The sequence below is a fragment of the Giraffa tippelskirchi genome, chromosome 3, assembly GCF_054371585.1.
Source record: "Giraffa tippelskirchi isolate mGirTip1 chromosome 3, T2T-mGirTip1v1.2.pri, whole genome shotgun sequence".
In the NCBI taxonomy this organism is placed as follows: Eukaryota; Metazoa; Chordata; class Mammalia; order Artiodactyla; family Giraffidae; genus Giraffa; species Giraffa tippelskirchi.
This window is the reverse complement of record NC_137277.1, coordinates 188,097,132-188,118,802: the sequence shown is the minus strand read 5'-3', so window position 1 is coordinate 188,118,802 and position 21,671 is coordinate 188,097,132. Positions and strand designations below refer to the sequence as shown.

Below are 21,671 nucleotides of genomic sequence, written 5' to 3'. Positions count from 1 at the left end.
TAGCATAGCATACCATACCATACCGTACAGTACTGTACCGTACCATAACATACTATACCACACCATAGCGTACCATACCATAGCATAGCGTACCGTACCACAGCATACCATACCATACCGCACCATACCATACTGTACCATACCATACCATAGCGTACCATATCATACCATACCATACCATAGCATAGCATACTGTACCGTACCATACCGTACCATAGCATAGCACAGCGTACCATACCGTACTGTACCATACCATAGACCATACCATAGCATACCATACTGTACCATACCATACCATACCTGAGATAACAAAAGGACATTTTAAAAATTAAGAGCGGATTTGTTTACATTATATTGGTATTTTCAAATTCTTTATCCAAGAACTTACCTACTTACTGTACTTACAAAATGAATGTTATCATCTAAACGACTGAGCGACTGAACTGAACTGAACTGAAACATTAGAAACTAACTCTGGTTAACTGTTATTGCTAAGACTGTAAAAATGAACTAATTCACAAATGGCTGGATGACTTCCAGGTATCAAATTTATAAGAGGCTCTTCAAAAGACTGAATAACCTGCTGACTTTGCTAATTTTCCCAAAAGACAGGAGAGGCTAATATGTGCCAGCCATAAATAGTCCTTCATCAACCCCTACACTCTATGACATAGGACTCTCCCCTAAGTAGTATCTGTGCTTCATTTTAAGAGTACTTCTTGTTAATAAAACAACAGAAAAGAACAAAAGGGAGTAGGGAGAGGAAACAGAGCATACAGGTCATTTTAAAATTTTAAGTGATTTTAATCCACCACTCCTTTGGAAGGAGACAATTCTTGAACACTTGCCTATTCAATCATCCCTCAGTATCCATGGGAGACTGGTTCTAGGACAGCCTACGGATAATAAAATCCTCAGATGCTCAAGTCCCTTACATGAAAGTGTGTAGTGTTTGCATTTAACCTCCCATATATTGAGTTTTTCTGCCTGGAAAAACTCGAAATGAATTTTTTGGCCAACTCAATACTTTAAACCATCTCTATATTACTTATAACACCTAACACAATGTAAATACTATGTAAATACTTAACAGTACATGGTAATTTCACCTTTTGCTTTTTGGAACTTTATGTAATATTTTTCCTAAATATTTTTGATCCCTGGGTATTTGAATCTGCAGGTGAAAAACCTGTGGATAGGGAGGGCTGACTGTACAAAACTGTGAATTTATTTCTACCCTACAGGGTCCAAAGCAACTTTGAGGAAGTAGCACGTTTCTTAATACAAAAATGTTCCTTGTGCCTCACTGCTACCAACAAGGGTACAGTTGGGAGACTCTGATGCTGAGGGAAAGTACGAAAAATGTTCCTTTTTTTCCAACTTAAAAATTTAAGGACTGATTACTTAGTATAATCCCTCATTTTACAGAGGAAAAAAATAGGCGGTTAAAGGACTTAACATTCTGACCCAAGGTCATAAATCTAGATGACAGAGTGGAGACCAGCATCAGGCACTCTTGCTCTATGATGTCCATCTAGGCACATCTGTCTGTGCGCTCCGATCATCTGAATGGGCGCGTGGATACAAACATGTACACACCTTTAATACATCAGACACAAAATCTGAAGGAGTTATTCCACAGATCATTTTAAAACTTAGGAAGCAGGAATATTTAAATTCAATCTACTCTTCAGGACAAAAACAGAAGCAACAAAAACCTGTTTCTCCTTTCCATTCTCCTCCTCCAACGCAGCTTCTGTTAATTAATTCCTCTTAGCTTGCTTGCTTGCCAAAATCAAACTCATTATCTCCCTATTCAAAATCCATGTCTATTCCATGTTATATTTTACTATAAATCCCAGTATCTAAGCTTCAAGAATCACCCCTGATTCTTCCCTCTTTCTAACATCCAGGGGAACCATGCAATGCGGACTGCACTGGTTTATGCCTGGTGTCCCAGCAAAATGATTCATAGCAGCCGCATTCATTTCTAAAACTGCCCAAATTTAGATGATAATTCATACAGTCACCATTTTTATAATCCTTACTTTCTTAGTAACCAGTTGCTGAATATTTCTCTAACTGGCTTCCTCCCCTTCAAATGACTTCCTAATTTATCATCAGAAATGATAATAGTCTCCCTTCACTCAATTCCCCATCATTATGTGCCTTTTTGCATATACAGCCACTCTGCTAGTATACCCTTCTCTCTCTTTCCATTTTGTGAATACCAATCTGGGAACTCAGACCAAGTGGCATTTCTGCTATGAAGCCTTGAAGACACCTCCAGTCATCCTCTGTGCCTCCTGAAATAACAATAATTGCAATGCTAGTAACACAGACAGAGAGAACAGACTTGTGGACACATGGGTGAAGGAGAGGTTGGGATAAATGGAGAGAGTAGCATGGAAACATACGCTACCAAATGTAAAACAGAAAGCCAGTGGGAATCTGCTGTATGATGCAGGGAACTCAAACCGGGACTCTGTGACAACCTAGAGGGGTGGGATGGCGTGGGAAGTAGATTCAAGAGGGAAGGGACTTATGCACACCTATCACTGATGCATGCTGATGTATGACAGAAACCAACATAATACTGTAAAGCAGTTATCCTTCAATTAAAAAAATATAACATAACATTTGTTGAATGCTTATTATGTTCCGAGCTTAAGCAATTTAAAGTATTTATTTAATACTTTTAATAATTCTATGAGGCTTTATTTCCCTCATTTTTGAAAAATGTGGAGCTAAAGTTTTGGAAGATTAACTAATTTGGCTAAGGTTACAAAATTAAGCTGTGGAACCAGGACTTGAAACCAAGCATATCTGATTCTAAGCCAAAGCCCCTGCCCTGTACTACTTCACCTGTACCAACCATCATTACTGTGTTTCTCTGTAACTATGACCCACTTGGTCACATTTGTGCTTTAATGCTTCTCGGTATACATCCTTTACAGGAGGATCGGTCATGTATCAGTAAGTATCCTCTGTTTACCTTAAAGAGGATGGGATGACCTCAATCATAGGGAAAGGACTTTGCTATGCACAACACATGCAATTGTGACTCAAAGCAGGTACTACGTAAGGCCAAAAGCAATACAGCGTTTACTATTCAGTCATAAAGTCTGAAACAGGTTATCTCATCTGCAATCTAACTAACTAGAATGTGATTCAGGATCTATTTAGAATTAGGCCACAGCGACAAACTAGCAGTTTTAGGCAAAATCTAAAGGGTTTATTTGAGTGGCATAGTGCTATTTATTAGTAGAACTGAGTTGTCATTTAAAACTTGTGGATTATCCACACAGAGATTTCTGGCTTCTTTTGGAACGGTAGGTCAACATTTTTACATGCTGTAACAATTAGGCATTAATAATTGCTTCCCTTAACTGGGCATTATCCTGTCTTACTCTGTGTGTGCCACTCTATGAATTCCCAGAAAATGAAGGCAAGTATCAGTTGCCATCATCACGCTTGTGCTATTGCCGTTCTTAAGAGGAAGATGATGTATTTCTAGTACATATGTCTCTTAACACGTTATTTATCCATTCGGTGAGTTTCATGCATTTGGAAAGACAGTAGATTGGTAAGTATGTATTTAAATGCAAACTAATAAAGTAATGCTTCATGATGCTATTACACCTAAGAAAGAACTACCAACATTAGAATAAGTGACTGATGATCTTTATCAACTAAAAAGGGCACATTCAGTGGGCTTTATGATTATCCAAACATATACATTTATATTCAGGCCTGGGATCCGTGGAGAATGATAAAGAGCAAAAAGATGCCCATGACTAAGGACAGAGAGAACCAGCAGAGGGTAGGATCAAGCTCAGTAAGACAAAAAACCAACCAACCTCACAGGGAATTAAAATGTAGAAATATATACTCTAGCTGAGAATTTAAACTAAATAATTTGTGAGAATAGCATTGAAACATGTATATTATCATATGTGAAACAGATCACCAGTCCAGGTTCAATGCATGAGACAGGGTGCTCAAGGCTGGTACACTGGGATGACCCTGAGGGATGGGATTGGGAGGGGAGTGGGAGGGGGGTTCAGGGTGCGGAACACATGTGCACCCATGGCCAATTCATGTCACTGTATGGCGAAAACCACTACAATACTGTAAAGTAATTAGCCTTCAATTAAAATAAATTAATTAATTAAAAAATAAATAAAATAAACAGTTTGACAATAACAATATTTTAACTAATGTTGGAAAATACAGACCAAAACTGAACTGTCCCTATGAACTAATCCTAAATTTTTGCGATAGGATGCTCCTACCTAACAGAGCACATAAGTAGATTAATTTAAATGTGTAAATGTTGCTTGTTCCACATTCATATCCAGGGACAAGACTGAGTATAAGCCCTGTTCAGTCACTGCAGATTTGGAATATCCCTGGGGAAATAACAGAACATGGTAAAAGGTTCTATTAACAATCATCAACATAATCTCACAATTCCTATACCTAGGTGATTACACATTTTACTTCGCTAGATGATGGAAGATAAAAGTCAGCCAGACAGTATCATCGTTTCCAAGTAAAACCCATCATTACACAAAGTCTTATGTTTGAGGCTAATTCAAAATTCACATATTTTCAAGGGGCTCTAAATTTAAACATTTGTGGGCTCAATTTTAAAAAACGTTTTTCAACTTGTACAGTACTATTAAAATCAAGTCTGTCATTGTGAAGTGCCTGATATTTGATCATCCATATCACTTGTTTGTAAACTGGGCTCTCAGGAGTACCTCACCATTCAGTCACAAGAGGGAGAAGGAAGCAGATCCCTAGACCTTAAGAACGTTGGTTATGTCTGTTCTATATGCCTAGTCTTCACACTTTAGATATTGTGAAAATTTGAAATCCCTCTTCTCCTCAGAATGGTTTAGCCTAGTTTAAAATAACCTAATGACGAAATAAAAATTCTGTCAAACTTGGGGGAGGGGGGATCCATTCTCTAGTATAGTCTACTAAACCCCAGCTCCTCCTGGAATGCCTTGATGTCTAAAAGCAGGAAAGTGAGCTCTTAGAAGGTCACTGATAACCACATTCTGCAAAAGGAACAAACAAGTGTTTGACAGAACTTACTAAAAACCTTTGTAAATAATTAAAGAAGACACCCTCCACTCAAGCTCATTTATGCAGGACTTAAAAGTAAGAGGTATACCTGTAAGACATTTAAATACACTCTGAAAAAACACAGGCAATCATCTCAAACAAAACTGTTCAGTAAAGAAGTTTAAATTCTCTAATTTAATGTTTGTATTATCATAGTGTGCAGCATTTAATTCCTAAGACTCCATATTGAAAATATAAAATGCTCATTTAGTGATGAGGTTTCCATGGGAACGCAGCTCCTTTCGGTGCCAGGCAATAATTAGGAAGAGTGGCCACAGCTACGCTCTGAGTGTGAAGACAATACAAAGAAATGTTACCAATAAAAATTTGGAAGTTATAACAGTTTACAAAGAGAAACAAACATGTCTGTTGAAAAATAATTTAGATATTCGAGGCTATGAGACAACTGATAGAAAGGAAAAAAGTACAGTCAAGTGGCTACAGAAGAGTTCAGCAGAGGTTAGTGACAGACACACAGCATCATCCATCACGGCACGCTCTGTCTTACCTGAGGAGGAGTAGGTGTGGAAGTGGGTCTCCCTATAGGTGGAGTAGGATTTCGGCTGCCACCTCCAGACATAATCTCCTCTGTTATGTCTTTACCTCCCTGGTTTGGATCCCGAATTCTTATCTATAAGGTTATAAATTAAGATGGCATATTTACAGATGGGTGTTTACATCATAAATTTATAGGAGTATGATGTATAAAGATGCAAACTGGGAAACCTGTCAAACATCAAGGCTGGTAATTACCACATGTGACTTGATTTTAATCACAGAACCATAGGGTGTCACTCAAAGGAATTTAGGCCATTTGTGGTGCCTTGAACTAAAGTAGCACAACAAGCTAGCATGAAACCCAGCTGGATGAATTTGTAGGTCAAAACGGCAAACTATTAACAGTTATCTTTTAAGCAATGCCAAACTGATTTTATTTGTAATGCTTCAACGTAAGACAAAGTTCACAAAGCAGTTGTAAAATATGGAAGTTACTCTCTAAAGTTTTAAAGGTCCAAACGGTTCTCTAGCAAAGTGAAAAATACTCATATCCTAGGGCAAAGAAATAGAGGTTTACGTTGCAGATAACTTTATATATGTATGTAAAGATGCTCAATGCAATGCTGTTTTTTTCCAGCAAAGACACAGAAAGATCTTAAAGGCTGAGCAAAAACATAGTAGTTAAAACTTCATATTACATCCTTACAATTAAATAACAAACAGCAGTAGAAAAAATGAGACTGATCTACACATACTAATATAAAGTCACTGTCAAGATGTATTGGTAAATGAAAAGATACAAGATACAGAACAATGTGGATGGTATTCTTGTAATTTTTTGAGGCCCTATGTTTACAGACAACAGTGGAGAAGGTACTATCGGAAGATGGAACACCTGGGTCTAGGCCTTTTGTCCTGGGACAACGCTGAGACATAAAACCCTCCTCTGCGTCTCATTAAATCCAGAACTTACCAAGCTATCTGTGGCTTCTTCAAAATTTCAAAGAAAGAACTCACTAATACAACCACCTGAACCTGGAAGCTTTCTGGGGAAGAGGTTTAAGATTTCTACTGTCAGTCATAGAATCTTGTTTCTACTATAGTTTTAAGTATTATTTTACAATCTATTTGTTCTCCCTTCTTCTTCAGTAACATAGATTAATACTGTCTTCTGTTTTCATTGCTTTTTTAAAAAATTAACTTTCCTGCATTCTAAGAATGTTCAAGTCCAACATCTACCATGCTGTTTCAGCATTTCCAAAGCATAGTTTTTCACCTGTAGTGTCAAGATACACTACCATGTCTTGTTTATTATGACATGTACACAAACAATTTGCGCCTGATAAAACGAAAATTCTGGACCTAATTTTTATTAAATGAGAGTAATTTTAAGATGTCACTGGCATCTATTTTTTCTGTGTGAATCTGAGACTCTAAGTATCACTCATTTTTTTTGTGTTCTGATGTTTTAAAAGATTGCAAGCCATGCTTCTATAAAATATTCTGCAGTGCATAATTCATATTACTGTACCCTAATGCCCTTGGGCCTGACTGAATGGACAGAGGCAAAGCTTCTATTAAATTTATTAAAAGCAATTACAACACATTCTCTAAATTCTGCTTTATGTTTCTTAAATCTGCTCCATTGGAAAGATTTTCCTCGTTGTCTTTAGTACTCCATTTTCTCTTGTGCTATTTTTCCCCTGTCAATTCATATTTGAATATATAGCTGATTAGGGCTAAGGTTAAAAGACAATATGGATGTGAAAACTCAGCTCGAATTCCTCTCACTTAGTAAGACCTTAAGAAGACTAACCCTTCTCAGCTCTAGAGCTGGATGGCAGTCAGCATAGCTAGCTTAGTGCATGATGAAAACTGGCAATAAGCAAAGGGTACTTGCAGCATCTAGTTACAGGCTCATACAAACCCTCCAGGTGCAGTCGTGACGATATAAGGGAGGAACAAAAATTAGCCCTCATTTGTGAACTAAGGTGGGTAATTATTACAGGTGTAGGTAAGCTAACTTGATAGAAAATGGACATTCAGTTTTAAATTGAGAAAAACTAATAAAACATTTCTTACTGTTTTTTTCTCTCTCTTGGCTGGAGGGGGCTGCTGCTGCGTAGGCACTATGATAGGTGCTGACTGGTACACTGGCTGACTTGGGTAAAAAGGCGTTCCTAAAGAATTAGAAAACAATGAAAAAAAGCATTCGGTTACTTTGTCAACCACTAGAAGACTGGTAATGACACTGTGAATCTAGACACTTAGTTTTAAAAATGTAAAAAAACAAGCATCCTTCTCATTTATCTCTTTCCACTAGCTCACCACACTGAAGTGGTTAAAGAAAGATTCCCAAACAGTCATAATCATATATCTTTTTTTCAGCATCCACTAGAAAAAAGCAATTAAATAATCAACTCCTGCAAACTGACACCAGAGTTACCGCTTAAAAAAAAAAAATCTACTCTGGGTGCTCACTGCCTCAAACGTGATTTTCAAACAAAGGTCTGTGTGACTATGTTCCGCATGTGGGTTTGGTCGGGGCCGGATAATGTAGCTCGTCGTCTTGGGGGCTGGGGTGGTCTAATTCTTCTCTCTGCTTGCAGAGAACCACTGCCACAGGGAGCCATCCTAAAGGCTTGAAGAATGTCCTATTGTTGGGGCTGTAAAAAGGCTGATAAAAAGCAGCCTAAAGATAAAGTCCAGATACTTAAGTATCCAGGGCTTCCCTTGTAGCTCAGCTGGTAAAGAATCTGCCCACAATGCGGGAGACCTGGGTTCAATCCCTGGGTTGGGAAGATCCCTTGGAGAAGGGAAAAGACTACCCATTCCAGTATTGTGGCCTGGAGAATTCCATGGACTCTACAGTCCATGGGGTCACAAACAGTCGGACACAACTGAGCAACTTTCACTTTCACTAAGTATCCAGGTTCCACCTTTCTAACTACATTTTCTACCATTTTCAAACTCCACAGCTTTGCTCCAGGGACAATGTATTCCTATTCCTTGAGTACATCAATCTCCTCAACATTGTTCATGCCTTCGAGTACACTGGCCTTCTGCCTGAAATTAACTTCTTCCAACCACTCACTCTCAATGAATCCTTTTTAGCTTTCAAAACTTTGACTATTATTACAATTACTATTAAACCAGGGTACTTACAGTAGAGGTGGTAGGAAGGAGTCACATACTAGATATTTTTGAAGACAGAGCCTACAGACTTGCTAATGGATGGGATGTGAGTATGAGAGAAAGAACTGTCAAGGAAAATTCTTAAGGTCTTTTCTTTGAGGAAATGGAAGAATGAGGTTCTATTTATTGTGGTATTTATTTATTTACTTACTGGGATGAGGAAAAGTAAGACTTTAGGGCATAAAAATCAAGAGTTCAATTTTGGACATGAAAAGTTTTGAGATTCTTATCAAACTTTCAAACCAAGATATCAAATATATAAAAAGAGGCTCAAGTCTGGAGCCAGAGAATAGGTATCCATTTTGGAATTAGACTATATGGACCATATTTAAACCATGACACTGGGTAACCCAAGAAATGAATATAAACAGAAAAGAAGCCCAAGGACCAAACTTGGAAGCACTCTATGTTATTTATTTTTTAAAGTAGTCCCTTTTTTTTTTTTGGCTGTTGCATGCCTTGTGGGATCTTAGCTCCCCGATGAGGCACTGAACCCGGGCCCACGGCAGTGAGAGTACAGAGTCCTCCCCGCTGGACCACCATGGAATCGCCAAGGCACTGTGTGTTGATTAGAGGCCACAGACATGAAGAAAACCCAACAAAGGAAATGAAACAGAGAACCAAGGCAGCGGCTCAAGTGAAGAGAAGGGTCTAAGAGTGGGCAGAGCACTCAACTATGTCAAATGAGACTGCGATGTCAGCTAAGGCTTAGCATAATGAAATTCACTGCTGACCCTGACAAAAGTTGCTTAGACTGGGGTGGAATGTGCATCCTCATTAGGGTGGGTTCAGTAATGAATGAGATGAAAGAAAATGAAGACAGTATAGATAGCTCTTTTTCTTAAAAGCTTTAAAAGGAAGTAGAAAAATGGGCTATAGGTGGACAAAAATATGAAGTGAAACAAACCTTTTTTAAGAAAAGATGGGAATGAAACCGTATACCTGTATGCTGATGGAACTAATCCAGCAGAGGGAGAAGAAAATGATATTAACGGAAAGACAGACCAGATCTGCAGAGTAAACGGCCTTAAATGGGTACATACATACATGATGGGTGCGTAAGGGAAGGCTGGCCTTTAGTGGGAGAGATGGATAGCAGCCAAAGTAACAAGAAGGACAAATGCGTACTAAGGTAGTTAGTAATGGTAAAAATCCTTGGCACTTTAGTAAAAAGTCAAATAATGTAGCTATATTATCACTGTTATTATCAACAACATCACCAACCCACCATTATCATAATAATCTTCAAGTGGAAAATTCTTGGAAGCACTATGATTTTCAGTATCAGAACTCTGCAAGTATCAATCCAGTTTTGAGAATCAGGTTTGGAAAAGAACAGGGCTGATCTAAATAGCATGACTAGGATTTGAATAGGTTGTGTGTATGTCTGTGTTAGTTGCTCAGCCGTGCCCGACTCTTTGTGACCCCATGGATTGCAACTCATTAGGCTCCTCTGTCCATGGAATTCTCAAGGCAAGAAGACTGGAGTGGGTTGCCATTTCCTCCTCCAGGAGATCTTCTCAACCCAGGGATTGAACCCGGGTCTCCCATATTGTGGGCAGATTCTTTACAGTCTTGAGCCACCAGGGAAGCCCTCTGAATAGGTTAAAAGACAAAAAACACTTTAGCCATCCTCTAGTACTGAGCAAAGAACTATCAAAGTAGAACTCAAATAAGCAATTCTATGCTACCACATTACGTAACTAGCTCCTTAACTCAGAAACCACCACCCTAAAATTGGTGTCAAATGCTGCTACCCAAACAACACAATTTGCTCACCTTGCCATATTTTTTGCGGGGAGAGGGCAGACATAGTCTACCCAACTCACAAACTCCAGCAGAAGGGCAAGAGTGAACAAGTCTTGGAGTCATTCCTAGCCAGTTCAGATAAAGGAAGGTCCTCTGCACTAGAAGAGAAATTTGTGTTCTCCTTCTAGTGCAGAGGACCTTCCTTGAGAAATCTGTATGCAGGTCAGGAAGAAACAGTTAGAACTGGACATGGAACAGACTGGTTCCAAATAGGAAAAGGAGTACGTCAAGGCTGTATATTGTCACCCTGCTTATTTAACTTATATGCAGAGTACATCATGAGAAACATTGGGCTGGAGGAAGCACAAGCTAGAATCAAAATTGTCGGGAGAAATATCAATAACCTTAAATATGCAGATAACACCACCCTTATGGCAGAAAGTGAAGAAGAACTAAAGAGCCTCTTGATGAAAGTGAAAGAGGAGAGTGAAAAAGTCGGCTTAAAGCTCAACATTCAGAAAACTAAGATCATGGCAACCAGTCCCATCACTTCATGGCAAACAGATGTGGAAACAGTGGAAACAGTGACTGACTTTATTTTTGTGGCTCCAAAATCACTGCAGATGGTGACTGCAGCCATGAAATTAAAAGACGCTTACTCCTTGGAAGGAAAGTTATGACAAACCTACACAGCATATTAAAAAGCAGAGACACTACTTTGTCAACAAAGGTCCATCTAGTCAAGGCTATGGTTTTTCCAGTGGTCATGTATGGATGTAAGAGTTGGATTATAAAGAAAGCTGAGCGCAGAAGAATTGATGCTTTTGAACTGTGGTGTTGGAGAAGACTCTTGAGAGTCCCTTGGACTGCAAGGAGATCCAGTCAATCCATCCTAAAGGAGATCAGTCCTGGGTATTCATTGGAAGGACGGATGTTGAAGTTGATACTCCAATACTTTGGCCACCTGATGTAAAGAGCTGACTCACTGGAAAAGACCCTGATGCTGGGAAAGATTGAAGGCAGGAGAAGAAGGGGACGACAGAGGATGAGATGGTTGGATGGCATCACTGACTCAATAGACATGGGTTTGGGTGGACTCTGGGAGTTGATGATGGACAGGGAGGCCTGGCATGTTGCGGTTCATGGGGTCACAAAGAGTCAGAGACGACTGAGCGACTGAACTGAACAGAACTGAATGCATTAGAAGAGAGAACTCTTGGCTTTGGAACACAGAACCAGGATCCTGTCCTTACACTCACCTTTACCCAATGAAAAAGGGAGGCACCAGAATCAGAGATGAATTAAGAAATAGGAGTAGAAAGGCAAGAGAAGGGGAGATTCTAAAAAGAGGAAATAGAAAGGGAATGTTTATGTCTTCAAGAAGACCATGACAGCTGACATAAAGCAGTATAGCAGAAGGACCAATAATTGATGGGAACCATTACATTACAACTTTTGATTCTGATAAAAGCATATTAACCAGTGACAGGTTTTAAAATGAAAACGTCTGCCCAAATGACAAAAAAAAGAACCTAAAGTTCTATCAGAGAGAAGATTAATTATGATTTATTCTTAAAATAGAATAAATGTAGCTTGAAATTCTAAAGGCAATGAAATGAAGAGATGTCCACAAATACACTGTGAAATGGGAGGAGAAAATCCAGAAAGTTTTAGAACATTAAAAATAGTCTATGTCCATTTGCACTAAAATTATTTGACACAAATAAAAATACATATATCAATCTGTTAAATCATTATTTCTTTAGGGAATAGGGAGGGAGAGAAACTGACTACTTCAACTTTTTATGTCCTATATTATTGGTAGTTTTCATCATTGGTTACTTTCATAATGAAAAACTTTTAAATCATCTTTCTAATCTTAAGGAAACTAGGGAAATAGTGTTTTAATCTAGGTGATAAACTACCTACTCAATGTCTTATTAGATCCAATTAAGAATTTCCTGGGGAAGAAAGATTATCTATCAAAAGGAACAGACATTAACAATATCTGAGATATAATTACACCTCAATATATCGCTTTTTTGTAAAAACAAACAAATATGGTTTATATATAATAGGAATAAATAAAACCAAAGTGTTATAATACTGCATATACACATCATCAAAATATTTCCCTACTGTTAAGCTCATTTATATTGTTTCCATATATACTGCAGCCAGTAGTATTAAGAGCTAGAAAGAGGCCTGGCACAGATTTATAATAATGATAATATTTTATGAGTCAAAAAGTCATTTATGTGATCTGTAAGTAAACAGTAGACTAAAGTTCAGTGAGATCCTTTTCAAAATGATTCTATAAATTCAAAGATATAACTGCATTCCTTTTGCAACATGAGGTTAAAGAAAAAATACTATTAATTTTAGCATGTTTACTATGAGAGATAATCTCATCTTGAAGTTTTTCTCTTCAATAAATTCAAGATAACAACAGCCAATTTTACACTTCAAAATAATTTTCAGAGCAAGTACCAATACAAAGACACTAGACTTGTGTGAAACTGTGTCTTAAAAGTTAAGTTCAAGGGGTGTACAAGTACCTCAACAGTGCGAGCAATATTCTATTGCTGAGTAACGTGCACATATAATTTTCCTTTAAAATATATGTGTGAATATGTTCATTATTCTGAATATATCAAGTATTTCTTAGTGAAAATACCACTTAACAAAGCCATGTTAAATAAACAAACATATTTGAGACATATAATGAAGTTATAAAGTACACCATTTTGAAACAGCAGTTTCACAAGTAATAGGAAGGTTTTCCTTTTCAAAAAGAAGTAAAGTTAGGTAAACACTTGGTTGTTTTCCCCATTTCACCTGAAAACCTAAGGAAAATCTTCTTGGGTTATTCTAATACCCATCGATTATTCTATAAAGGTTTTTAACTGAGGAACTAATCCCCATGTTATGAAAACAGTTAGTGGATACATGTTTTTCTGTGGTAGATTACCATCTTAAAAGAACAAGTTAAAATTTTAATATGCCCTTACTGTAATGGAGATTGATGTTTACTGATTCTTAAAGTTTAATTTTTCTAGTATTCACTGATTTTATCACTTAAAATTGGCTTTCTATGGAATAAAACAAGTGTAGGATGTCATAGATGCTTACTAAATAAAATAAGTAATTTTTATTACTCCTTGGTTTAGCATTGGTTCACACACCAAGTATAAACATGGTGCTTGCTTTTGTACATTGAAAGTACTTGTAGTTTTTCAAAGCATTTTCATTTAACTAATTCTCAAAATCTCCCCATGACACAAATATTACCAAAATTCTGCAGAAAAGGAATCCCAGGTAGTCTGAGTTAAATTCAGTCATCCCATGTATATTCTCTAAGTGCCTACCAGTCACTGTTCTCCAGGCACTGGGGATATAGCGGTAAACCAAACAAAGTTCCCTGCCTTCATGAATATCACATTCCAGCGGGACAACATGAGCAATGCTTTGGTAAACGATGGTCAATGCTTAGGAAAAAAGAAATCATGAAGGGAGATAAGGTACATTTATGCATTTAACAAAAATCCAGTAAAAATCTAGGTAATGATGAGCTGGTAGGAGACATCAGACTGAGACATGGGCTCTCTCAGGACAGAATTACTAGCGCCTTCAGAAGGTATCATTAACTAAATACACTTCTATAATACTCTCTCCTAAAAGCCACTTTCTTAAAAAAAAGCTTTTAGGTCAGAACTGTTTGCAACATTTTATTTAAAAATCCTTCCCTGTGGTACAGATGGTATAGAATCTGTCTGCAATGCAGGAGACCTGGGTTCGATCTCTGGGTGGGGAAGATCCCCTAAAGAAAGGCATGACAACCCACTCCAGTATTCTGGCCTGGAGAATCCCATGGACAGGGAGTCTGGCGGGCCACAGTCCCCAGGGTCACAGAGAGTTGGACACAATTGTGCACTGACACTTTTTTACTTTCGCACCACCAAATCTCACTATCTAAACTGTCTTGCTACACAACAAAATGGAATAAGCACTACAAACTAGCAGAAACTGCTCAAATTTTCATACTTACCATAAGCACTGGGGAAGTCCCCAGGTCCTGGCCCAGGATAAAAGGGACCTGGTCCTGGTGGTTGAACCGGGTACTGCTGTGGGGGCCCAACGTACGGAGGGCCACTGTGACGGTACTAGGAGAAAGAAATGACAGACACTAATAAATAACATGAAAGTAGCTCACTATGGAAAAATAAAGGGGTGGGTATGTGTGTGTGTTTGTGTGAGAGAATCATTTAAAGGAGGTGAAGTCACTTTGTTAAACGCATTCAAAATGCTTGCTGGCCATTAAGATGCAATGAGCAGATAAACAGCAAGGGCTTACTGTATAGCACAGGGAACTAAATTCGGCCTCCTGTAATAACCTATAATGGAGAGGAGCTAAAAATACACATAGGCGTAACTGAGTCACTTGGTATACATCTGAGACTAACACAGTACTGTAAATCAACTGTACCTCAGTTTAAAAAAGATGCAATGACGATGAAGAAAAAGGTGTGCCTTAGGTACAGTCATATAGCAAATGAAAGCACAGGCAGATATCAGCTCACTGAAAAATTATTTCAGGCTGACAGCTTTCAATGACATTGAACAACATCACTGGAACAGCTAGTTACCGAGTCTACTTTAGAGTAACTGACTGTGGGTAAGGGACTGGGGGAAAGATAGGATATAAAAACAATTTCTCCATCATCTTAGAAAATTTCAAGACGTGAAAAATACCTCCTTACGATATTATGAAAAACGACAAAATAGCTTAGACTTATATCCAACACAAAAGTTCACACATCCCTGAAAACCAATGCCGTCAGCCATCCTCCCTGCTTCCCCTGGAGAGAATCTGAGGTAATCCCCACGCTACTACTGATGGACCACGTGGATCTGAGAGATACTTTACCTGTGGTATACAGTACTGAGGGCCCTGGGGCACTGGGTACGGCATGGGCAGGTGGTTGACCATCATGATGTGCTGATTGGCTTGATACACTGCGGTGGGTGTCTGTGCACCAGGGCGGATGGAAGGACTGCTGTTCGGGATGGTAGCTCTAGGAGGCTGTATCTGAGGCCTCTGGAAAAACTGAGGAGGGGAGAAAAAAAACATTTATTTATTTATTTTTACAAAAGGCAGTATATAAATTTTACTATCATGAGCTTTCTCCTTTTTTCCACTAACAAAAATCTTAATAACTTGAATTAGAAATACAATATAACATTTCAGACAAAAAAAACATTCTACATGAGGCCCAGCCACACTAATTCAAGTTTTGATCAATGCTGTTACTCATTTAAAAATACTAGGGAAGTTTCACTTTTAAAATGAAGTCTCAACTAATTTAAACTAAAAGTTCTATACCATAAATGATTACTGTTAAAATGTGTGGTAAAATATAACAAAAGGGGTAGTTGGTATCTCTCTAAAAGTTGTTCTGCTGTATTATATAAAAGCATTCCTGCTTTCATGAACAGTTGATGGCTCATTATCAACTTATTAAAAGCTAAAGCAGTCCCCTAAAAAACTACCAGTCATTTATAAAGCATTTAGAATAACAACAACAACAAAAATCTGTCTGGACATTAAAATTTTCATCTCAGTTTATCGAGGTCAAATTAAATTAAAATTATCTGTGAGGGTGTCACATGCTAATTGACACATAATAGGAAAAGCCTTCATTTTGAAAACAGTGGCAATCTCATACGGAACTGAACCCAGTTTTGCTTTCTCAAACAGTTTGCAATAAAAGTAGAAAATCTAGACAGGCTTGAGAATGGTCTGGAAGGAACTTTCAAATGGCAACCAGTACTTGTGGTTATTTACAGTTCTCACTGAGGGCTTAAAAGCCTTGAAACAATATACCAATAGGAAATTCCCACTGTGAATGAACATATTCATCAGCAAACAATCAATCTCACTCTTATAACAATAATAAGGGAATAGAGAAACAAGGAAGCCATGCAGAACCAGTAGTTTGTTACCTGGATGGGTCTGAATCCTCCCTTCAATTATGAAGCAAGAAAGCAGCAGGAAACAGAAAGAAAGCCAATGGAAAAGCTTATAGATCAGTAGGAAGGGGTAGGACACAGCATGCAGCTCAACAAAAATATCTTTCTATTTAGTAATAATAGGAGAAGAAAGAAGATCAGAAAATCAGAATGACCGTTCTCCACTTGAGAGTTCAAGGGCACATGGAACTGAAGAATCGAATGACATTTAATCAAAGTAAATAAATCCAGAGGCAAAAATATTCTAATAGTAGCCACAAGTCTTAACAGCTTGGAAGGAAATGTCTGCTTAGTGGACAAGCACAGCTGGAACTACTGAGGCCTATTCCTGGCTCTCACGGACCCCCACGATATGATTCAGCATTAGTTATTTAGCTAAGAGTACTTCATCTTGAGTGGAGATAAGCATTAACAGTAGGAGTGCCATTTGGTTACTTTCAAGTTTCCGCAAGTCCTAAGAAATACCTAAACTTGTCAACTTTCACCAGACTCCTTATGACAGAAACCTGTTCTTTTCAACTAACTAGGCATGTAATAGGCCATCTACAGGTTTAAAAGGGGAAATACCATCATAGTCTAAAAATGTCCAGCTCCAAAATCTCCCGAGTTGTATTATGATTCCAGATGTGAGTGTTGCTATTGGTCCTAATAAAGGTAAGTTTGACCTTTGGGCCCTCTCAGGTATTATCATGTCCTACTCTTAAGTATCAAGCTACCCACAGGTGGTAGGAAGGAACTTTTCATCTTGTGCTGAATTGGAAGAACTGGGATCCAGTGCCCAAGGCTCATCCCCATTCAGCCCTCATACCCCAGAGCAAAGAAAACCCTAAAGAGAATAAAGCACAGAAAAGCAACAGACAAGAATGTATAGCAGGAGAATGAAGTGAAGGGGGAAAACCACAGAGAGTAGTTGGTGAAGATGAAAAGAAAATTCGAGAGTCAAAGGTGATAATACAGGAGGAGCCTGGGCTGGGTTACAGAGACAATAGTCTTCAAATTATCTCTACTGACACAGTTTTGGTGACAGACACAAGAATGTCTGTGAGTTGCAACCAGGAACAGTGGACTAGTAAACTTTTCATGCTAGATTTCACTTCTCTTAATTACACAGTAGACAGAATCTATTTTTCATCAACATATGTGAGCTGTAAACAAATTTCAGGAATGAACTTAAGCGTTTTTTGTTAACGCAGTATATGTATCAGGAGCCACAAAACTGTTACAAGACTCAAGAAGAGCAGGGTCATTCATCTGGCTCAATTTATCGAGCACTCCTAGGTATCAGGCACACTGGATAAGATTAATTCTGTAAGATTCCCTTCCATGAACTCTAGAGGGCAGCCACGACAAGGAGAGGATCAGCCGGACACACGTGATGTGATGATCCACTGTGGTTATTATTGACTAATTTTGTCAAAGTACTTATTGCCTTTGAAGACACGTGGTATTACGGGAAGGTGAGGGGGTAGAGAGAGAAAGGAAACTATTCCATTAACTTATGCAGAACAAGAAAAACAGATATGAGTTCAGTTTTCACATAACCACTTTTCTCACCACTATCTTCTAACTGTTCTGCTGGAATTTTTAACCAACCTGTCTAGAATAACTGAGATTACATTTTACTCAAGGAGATTTCTGAACAGGATAAGACGTTTGCTTTAGTTGTTTTGAAAGAGAAACAAACACATGTTTCTAATGATACTCTTAATAACATATACCTGAGCCAGTAAAACACTAAATTTGTAGTTATGTGGACATACAATATACTTTTTTTTAATGAACTAAGACTTCAGCTTTGAAACTTAAAAAATGTATTAAACACGCACACTAAATAACAACAATAAAGATTCATATAGCACTTTCAGTTACCAGGTACCACTCTCAACACTTTACACATATATTAAGTTAATCCTCATTACAAATCTCTAAGGCAGACACTATTATTAACACCACTATTAGATAGATATATGAGGAAATTGAGGGGGATGGGGAGACTAGTAACATCCTAAAGGTCTCCCATGTATAATTTAAACATACGCAGATTCTGAGCCTGTACTTGTAACTGTTACACACTCCACCTCTCATGAAATGGAATATCCTTTATAATTTCAAACGTGATACGTCAGTCAGAAGAATTCTTTTCAAAAGCTGAAGGCATGTGCCAGGCCATTTATCAAACTACACTAATGGGTAGCACATCAATCATAATTGATTACTGGTAAGAAAAACATCCCATCAATCACTTCATGAAAACTCATGTATATCAGTCAGGAAAACAAATTTCTTCTTCCTACAAGACTCTTAATTCTCTATTTCCTTCAGAGTTACTGAAACTTGTTCATACATATTTTTTTATCCCTGGTACATTTAACAGGCCTATATTTACTCAACTTTACTGCACAAAGATTTTCACAGTGACAGGCTATTTGGAACTTGTTTCTTCCTTTAAAAAAACCCACTACATCTCTGTCTGTCTGTCTGTCTGTCTCTCTCTCTCTCTCTCACACACACACAGGTTGTTATCTCCAGGACTAGAAAAGGTATAATGGCTGGACATGCAAAGAAAATAAAAAGATATGGATTCTCTTCCCTCCTAACCATTCAACTGTAAATACAGCATTAGATTTAACAGTGGGCAGGCATGGCAGCAAACCACAGGTTACTGAAAAGTGTGGATGTGAACAGGCTTTCCCAAACTGCTCACAATGCTTCTGAACACTTTTTCCTCTCCACTGAGTGCTGAAGAATCATTAAAAGAAGCAACACGTCCTGTTTTTGGAAGCACAGTACAGGCCACTTAGTCTAACCATATACCTAAAGTTTGAATCTTTTAAATGACACGCCTTTGGGGTTTTCAGACTTCAGCAACTCAAGACAGTTCCACTGAACTGTTAAATGGGAGCTCTGACACCACAAAAGTTCTTCCGTCTACTGGCTCCGAAGTTTCTGTACCACCTATCCTCTGGTTGGACATCTACCCTCCCAAAACTCCCATCGAAGTCGAAATCTTTCCTCTCTTTAAGTGACAACCTGCCATCGCTGGCAACTTATCACTATTTTTTGTTCCAGGCCAATCACCACTCTGCATCCCTTGTCCTTCCAACCAAGATTTTTAAATTCCCTAAAAAGCTTACTCTTTTCCCCTCACTTTTCTCCCACTGCTCAAAGTTCTCAAAGTAGATGGCCAAATATAAACATCCAGGTCTGCCCAGAATGTCCCAGGCCCCCACTCAATAAGTATCTGCTGCAGAGCAAAGGAACAATATCTCTCTCTTATTATGGCCAATTATGCCTCCATCAACAAACAAGGATCACAGGAGCTCCTTTGTCAAAACATTTTACTACCAATTAGTACTGAGTTACAATCATCTTAAACTCTTTAACCTTCTTTACACATAACCTGGCAACAAGTCATGCTCTTCACTTCTGTGTGTACTCTTACAGTTGTGATTTGAATCTTATATAGGAATTGAGTGTTTTATTCCTTTGAAAATTTATCTGGCTAATTTCAATCCATCATTTCAGATTGTATAGAATCTTCTGTATTTGAAATATGTCATGCAGTGTCAAAACTACATCACCATCAGCCAGTTCGGCAGTTCAGCTCAGTTCAGTTCAGTCGCTCAGTCGTGTCTGACTCTTTGCGACCCCATGAATCGCAGCATGCCAGGCCTCCCTGTCCATCACCAACTCCCGGAGTTTACCCAAATCCATGTCCATCGAGTCGGTGATGCCATCCAACCATCTCATCCTCTGTCGTCCCCTTCTCCTCCTGCCCCCAATCCTTCCCAGCATTAGGGTCTTTTCCAATGAGTCAACTCTTCGCACGAGGTGGCCAAAGTATTGGAGTTTCAGCTTCAACATCAGTCCTTCCAATGAACACCCAGGACTGATCTCCTTTAGGATGGACAGGTTGGATCTCCTTGCAGTCCAAGGAACTCTCAAGAGTCTTCTACAACACCACGGTTCAAAAGCATCAATTTTTCGGTGCTCAGCTTTCTTCACCGTCCAACTCTCACATCCATACATGACCACTGGAGAAACCATAGCCTTGACTAGATGGACCTTTGTTGGCAAAGGAATGTCTCTGCTTTTAAATATGCTATCTAGTTTGGTCATAACCTTCCTTCCAAGGAGTAAGCGTCTTTTAATTTCATGGCTGCAATCACCATCTGCAGTGATTTTGGAGCCCCCCAAAATAAAGTCTGACACTGTTTCCCCATCTATTTCCCATGAAGTGATGGGACCAGATGCCATGATCGTAGTTTTCTGAACGTTGAGCTTTAAGCCAACTTTTTCACTCTCCTCTTTCAATTCGGCAGGCAAGGCATTAACCCAAGTCACTGATAAAAGTGCTGAAATGAGAGAGGCAAGGAGAGAAGGATCTTGTACAACATAAGTATCATCTCCAAGCTGATTTCAATGTTTAGTCTTCTTTCACTAGCATCGCCCACTGTATGCCAGGAAAATGGCAAAGGAAGAGGACAGCCCCATTTGAGTTGATACTTTGGGTAGCTCCAAAGGGCTAGGATACATTTAAAACAGAGGCTGAATTTATAGGGGACTCAAGATTGCTGACCTTCATAGAAACACTCTAGAAGCAAAAAGGAAAATGGTACCTTTTGGAAAATCCTTCTAAAGACACAGTATTTATACCTTTACCATAGTTTCCTGGCTAACAACATCGGTCATATTGCTTTTTGAAGATGATGTCCATTTCTATTTTTTTGGGGGGGGTGGATCGAGGTGGTCAGGAGGGGGTGTGTGTGGTGTGTGTGCTGTGCAGCTTGCAGGATTTTAATTCCTTGACCAAGGACTGAATCCGGGCCCCAGCAATGAAACCAACCACTGGACTGCCAGGGAATTCCCAAGATGCTGTCGATTAGAATATAACATTTCTTATGAATTTGTTCTCTAACATCATCAAAAGACAAAGACATCTCTAAAAAAAAAAACCACTATATAATAATCAGAAATTCTTTGAAAAACACCTATTCATTTTCAGCAACTATAAAAAACTTATTCAGTCACATTAGCTCTTCCTACATCTAAAACCACTGAGT

At 38.5% G+C, this 21,671-nt stretch overlaps 1 protein-coding gene across 50 annotated transcripts in view; it reads right to left on the bottom strand.

Moving 5' to 3' along the window:
• Window positions 1-21,671, bottom strand: part of EIF4G3 (eukaryotic translation initiation factor 4 gamma 3) — a 357,082-nt gene that overhangs the window by 146,002 nt on the left and 189,409 nt on the right. For all 50 annotated transcript variants that reach the window (XR_014078267.1, XR_014078269.1, XR_014078268.1 and 47 more), the window contains 4 exons: window positions 15,506-15,685; window positions 14,627-14,741; window positions 7,717-7,814; window positions 5,645-5,767 (listed from right to left, as the gene is read on the bottom strand). Coding sequence is in view for 38 of the 50 variants with exons in the window: in XM_081574712.1 (XP_081430838.1) it covers window positions 5,645-5,767; window positions 7,717-7,814; window positions 14,627-14,741; window positions 15,506-15,685 (516 nt within the window). In the remaining 12 variants the exon portion in view is untranslated. The remainder of the gene's footprint in view (window positions 1-5,644; window positions 5,768-7,716; window positions 7,815-14,626; window positions 14,742-15,505; window positions 15,686-21,671) is intronic.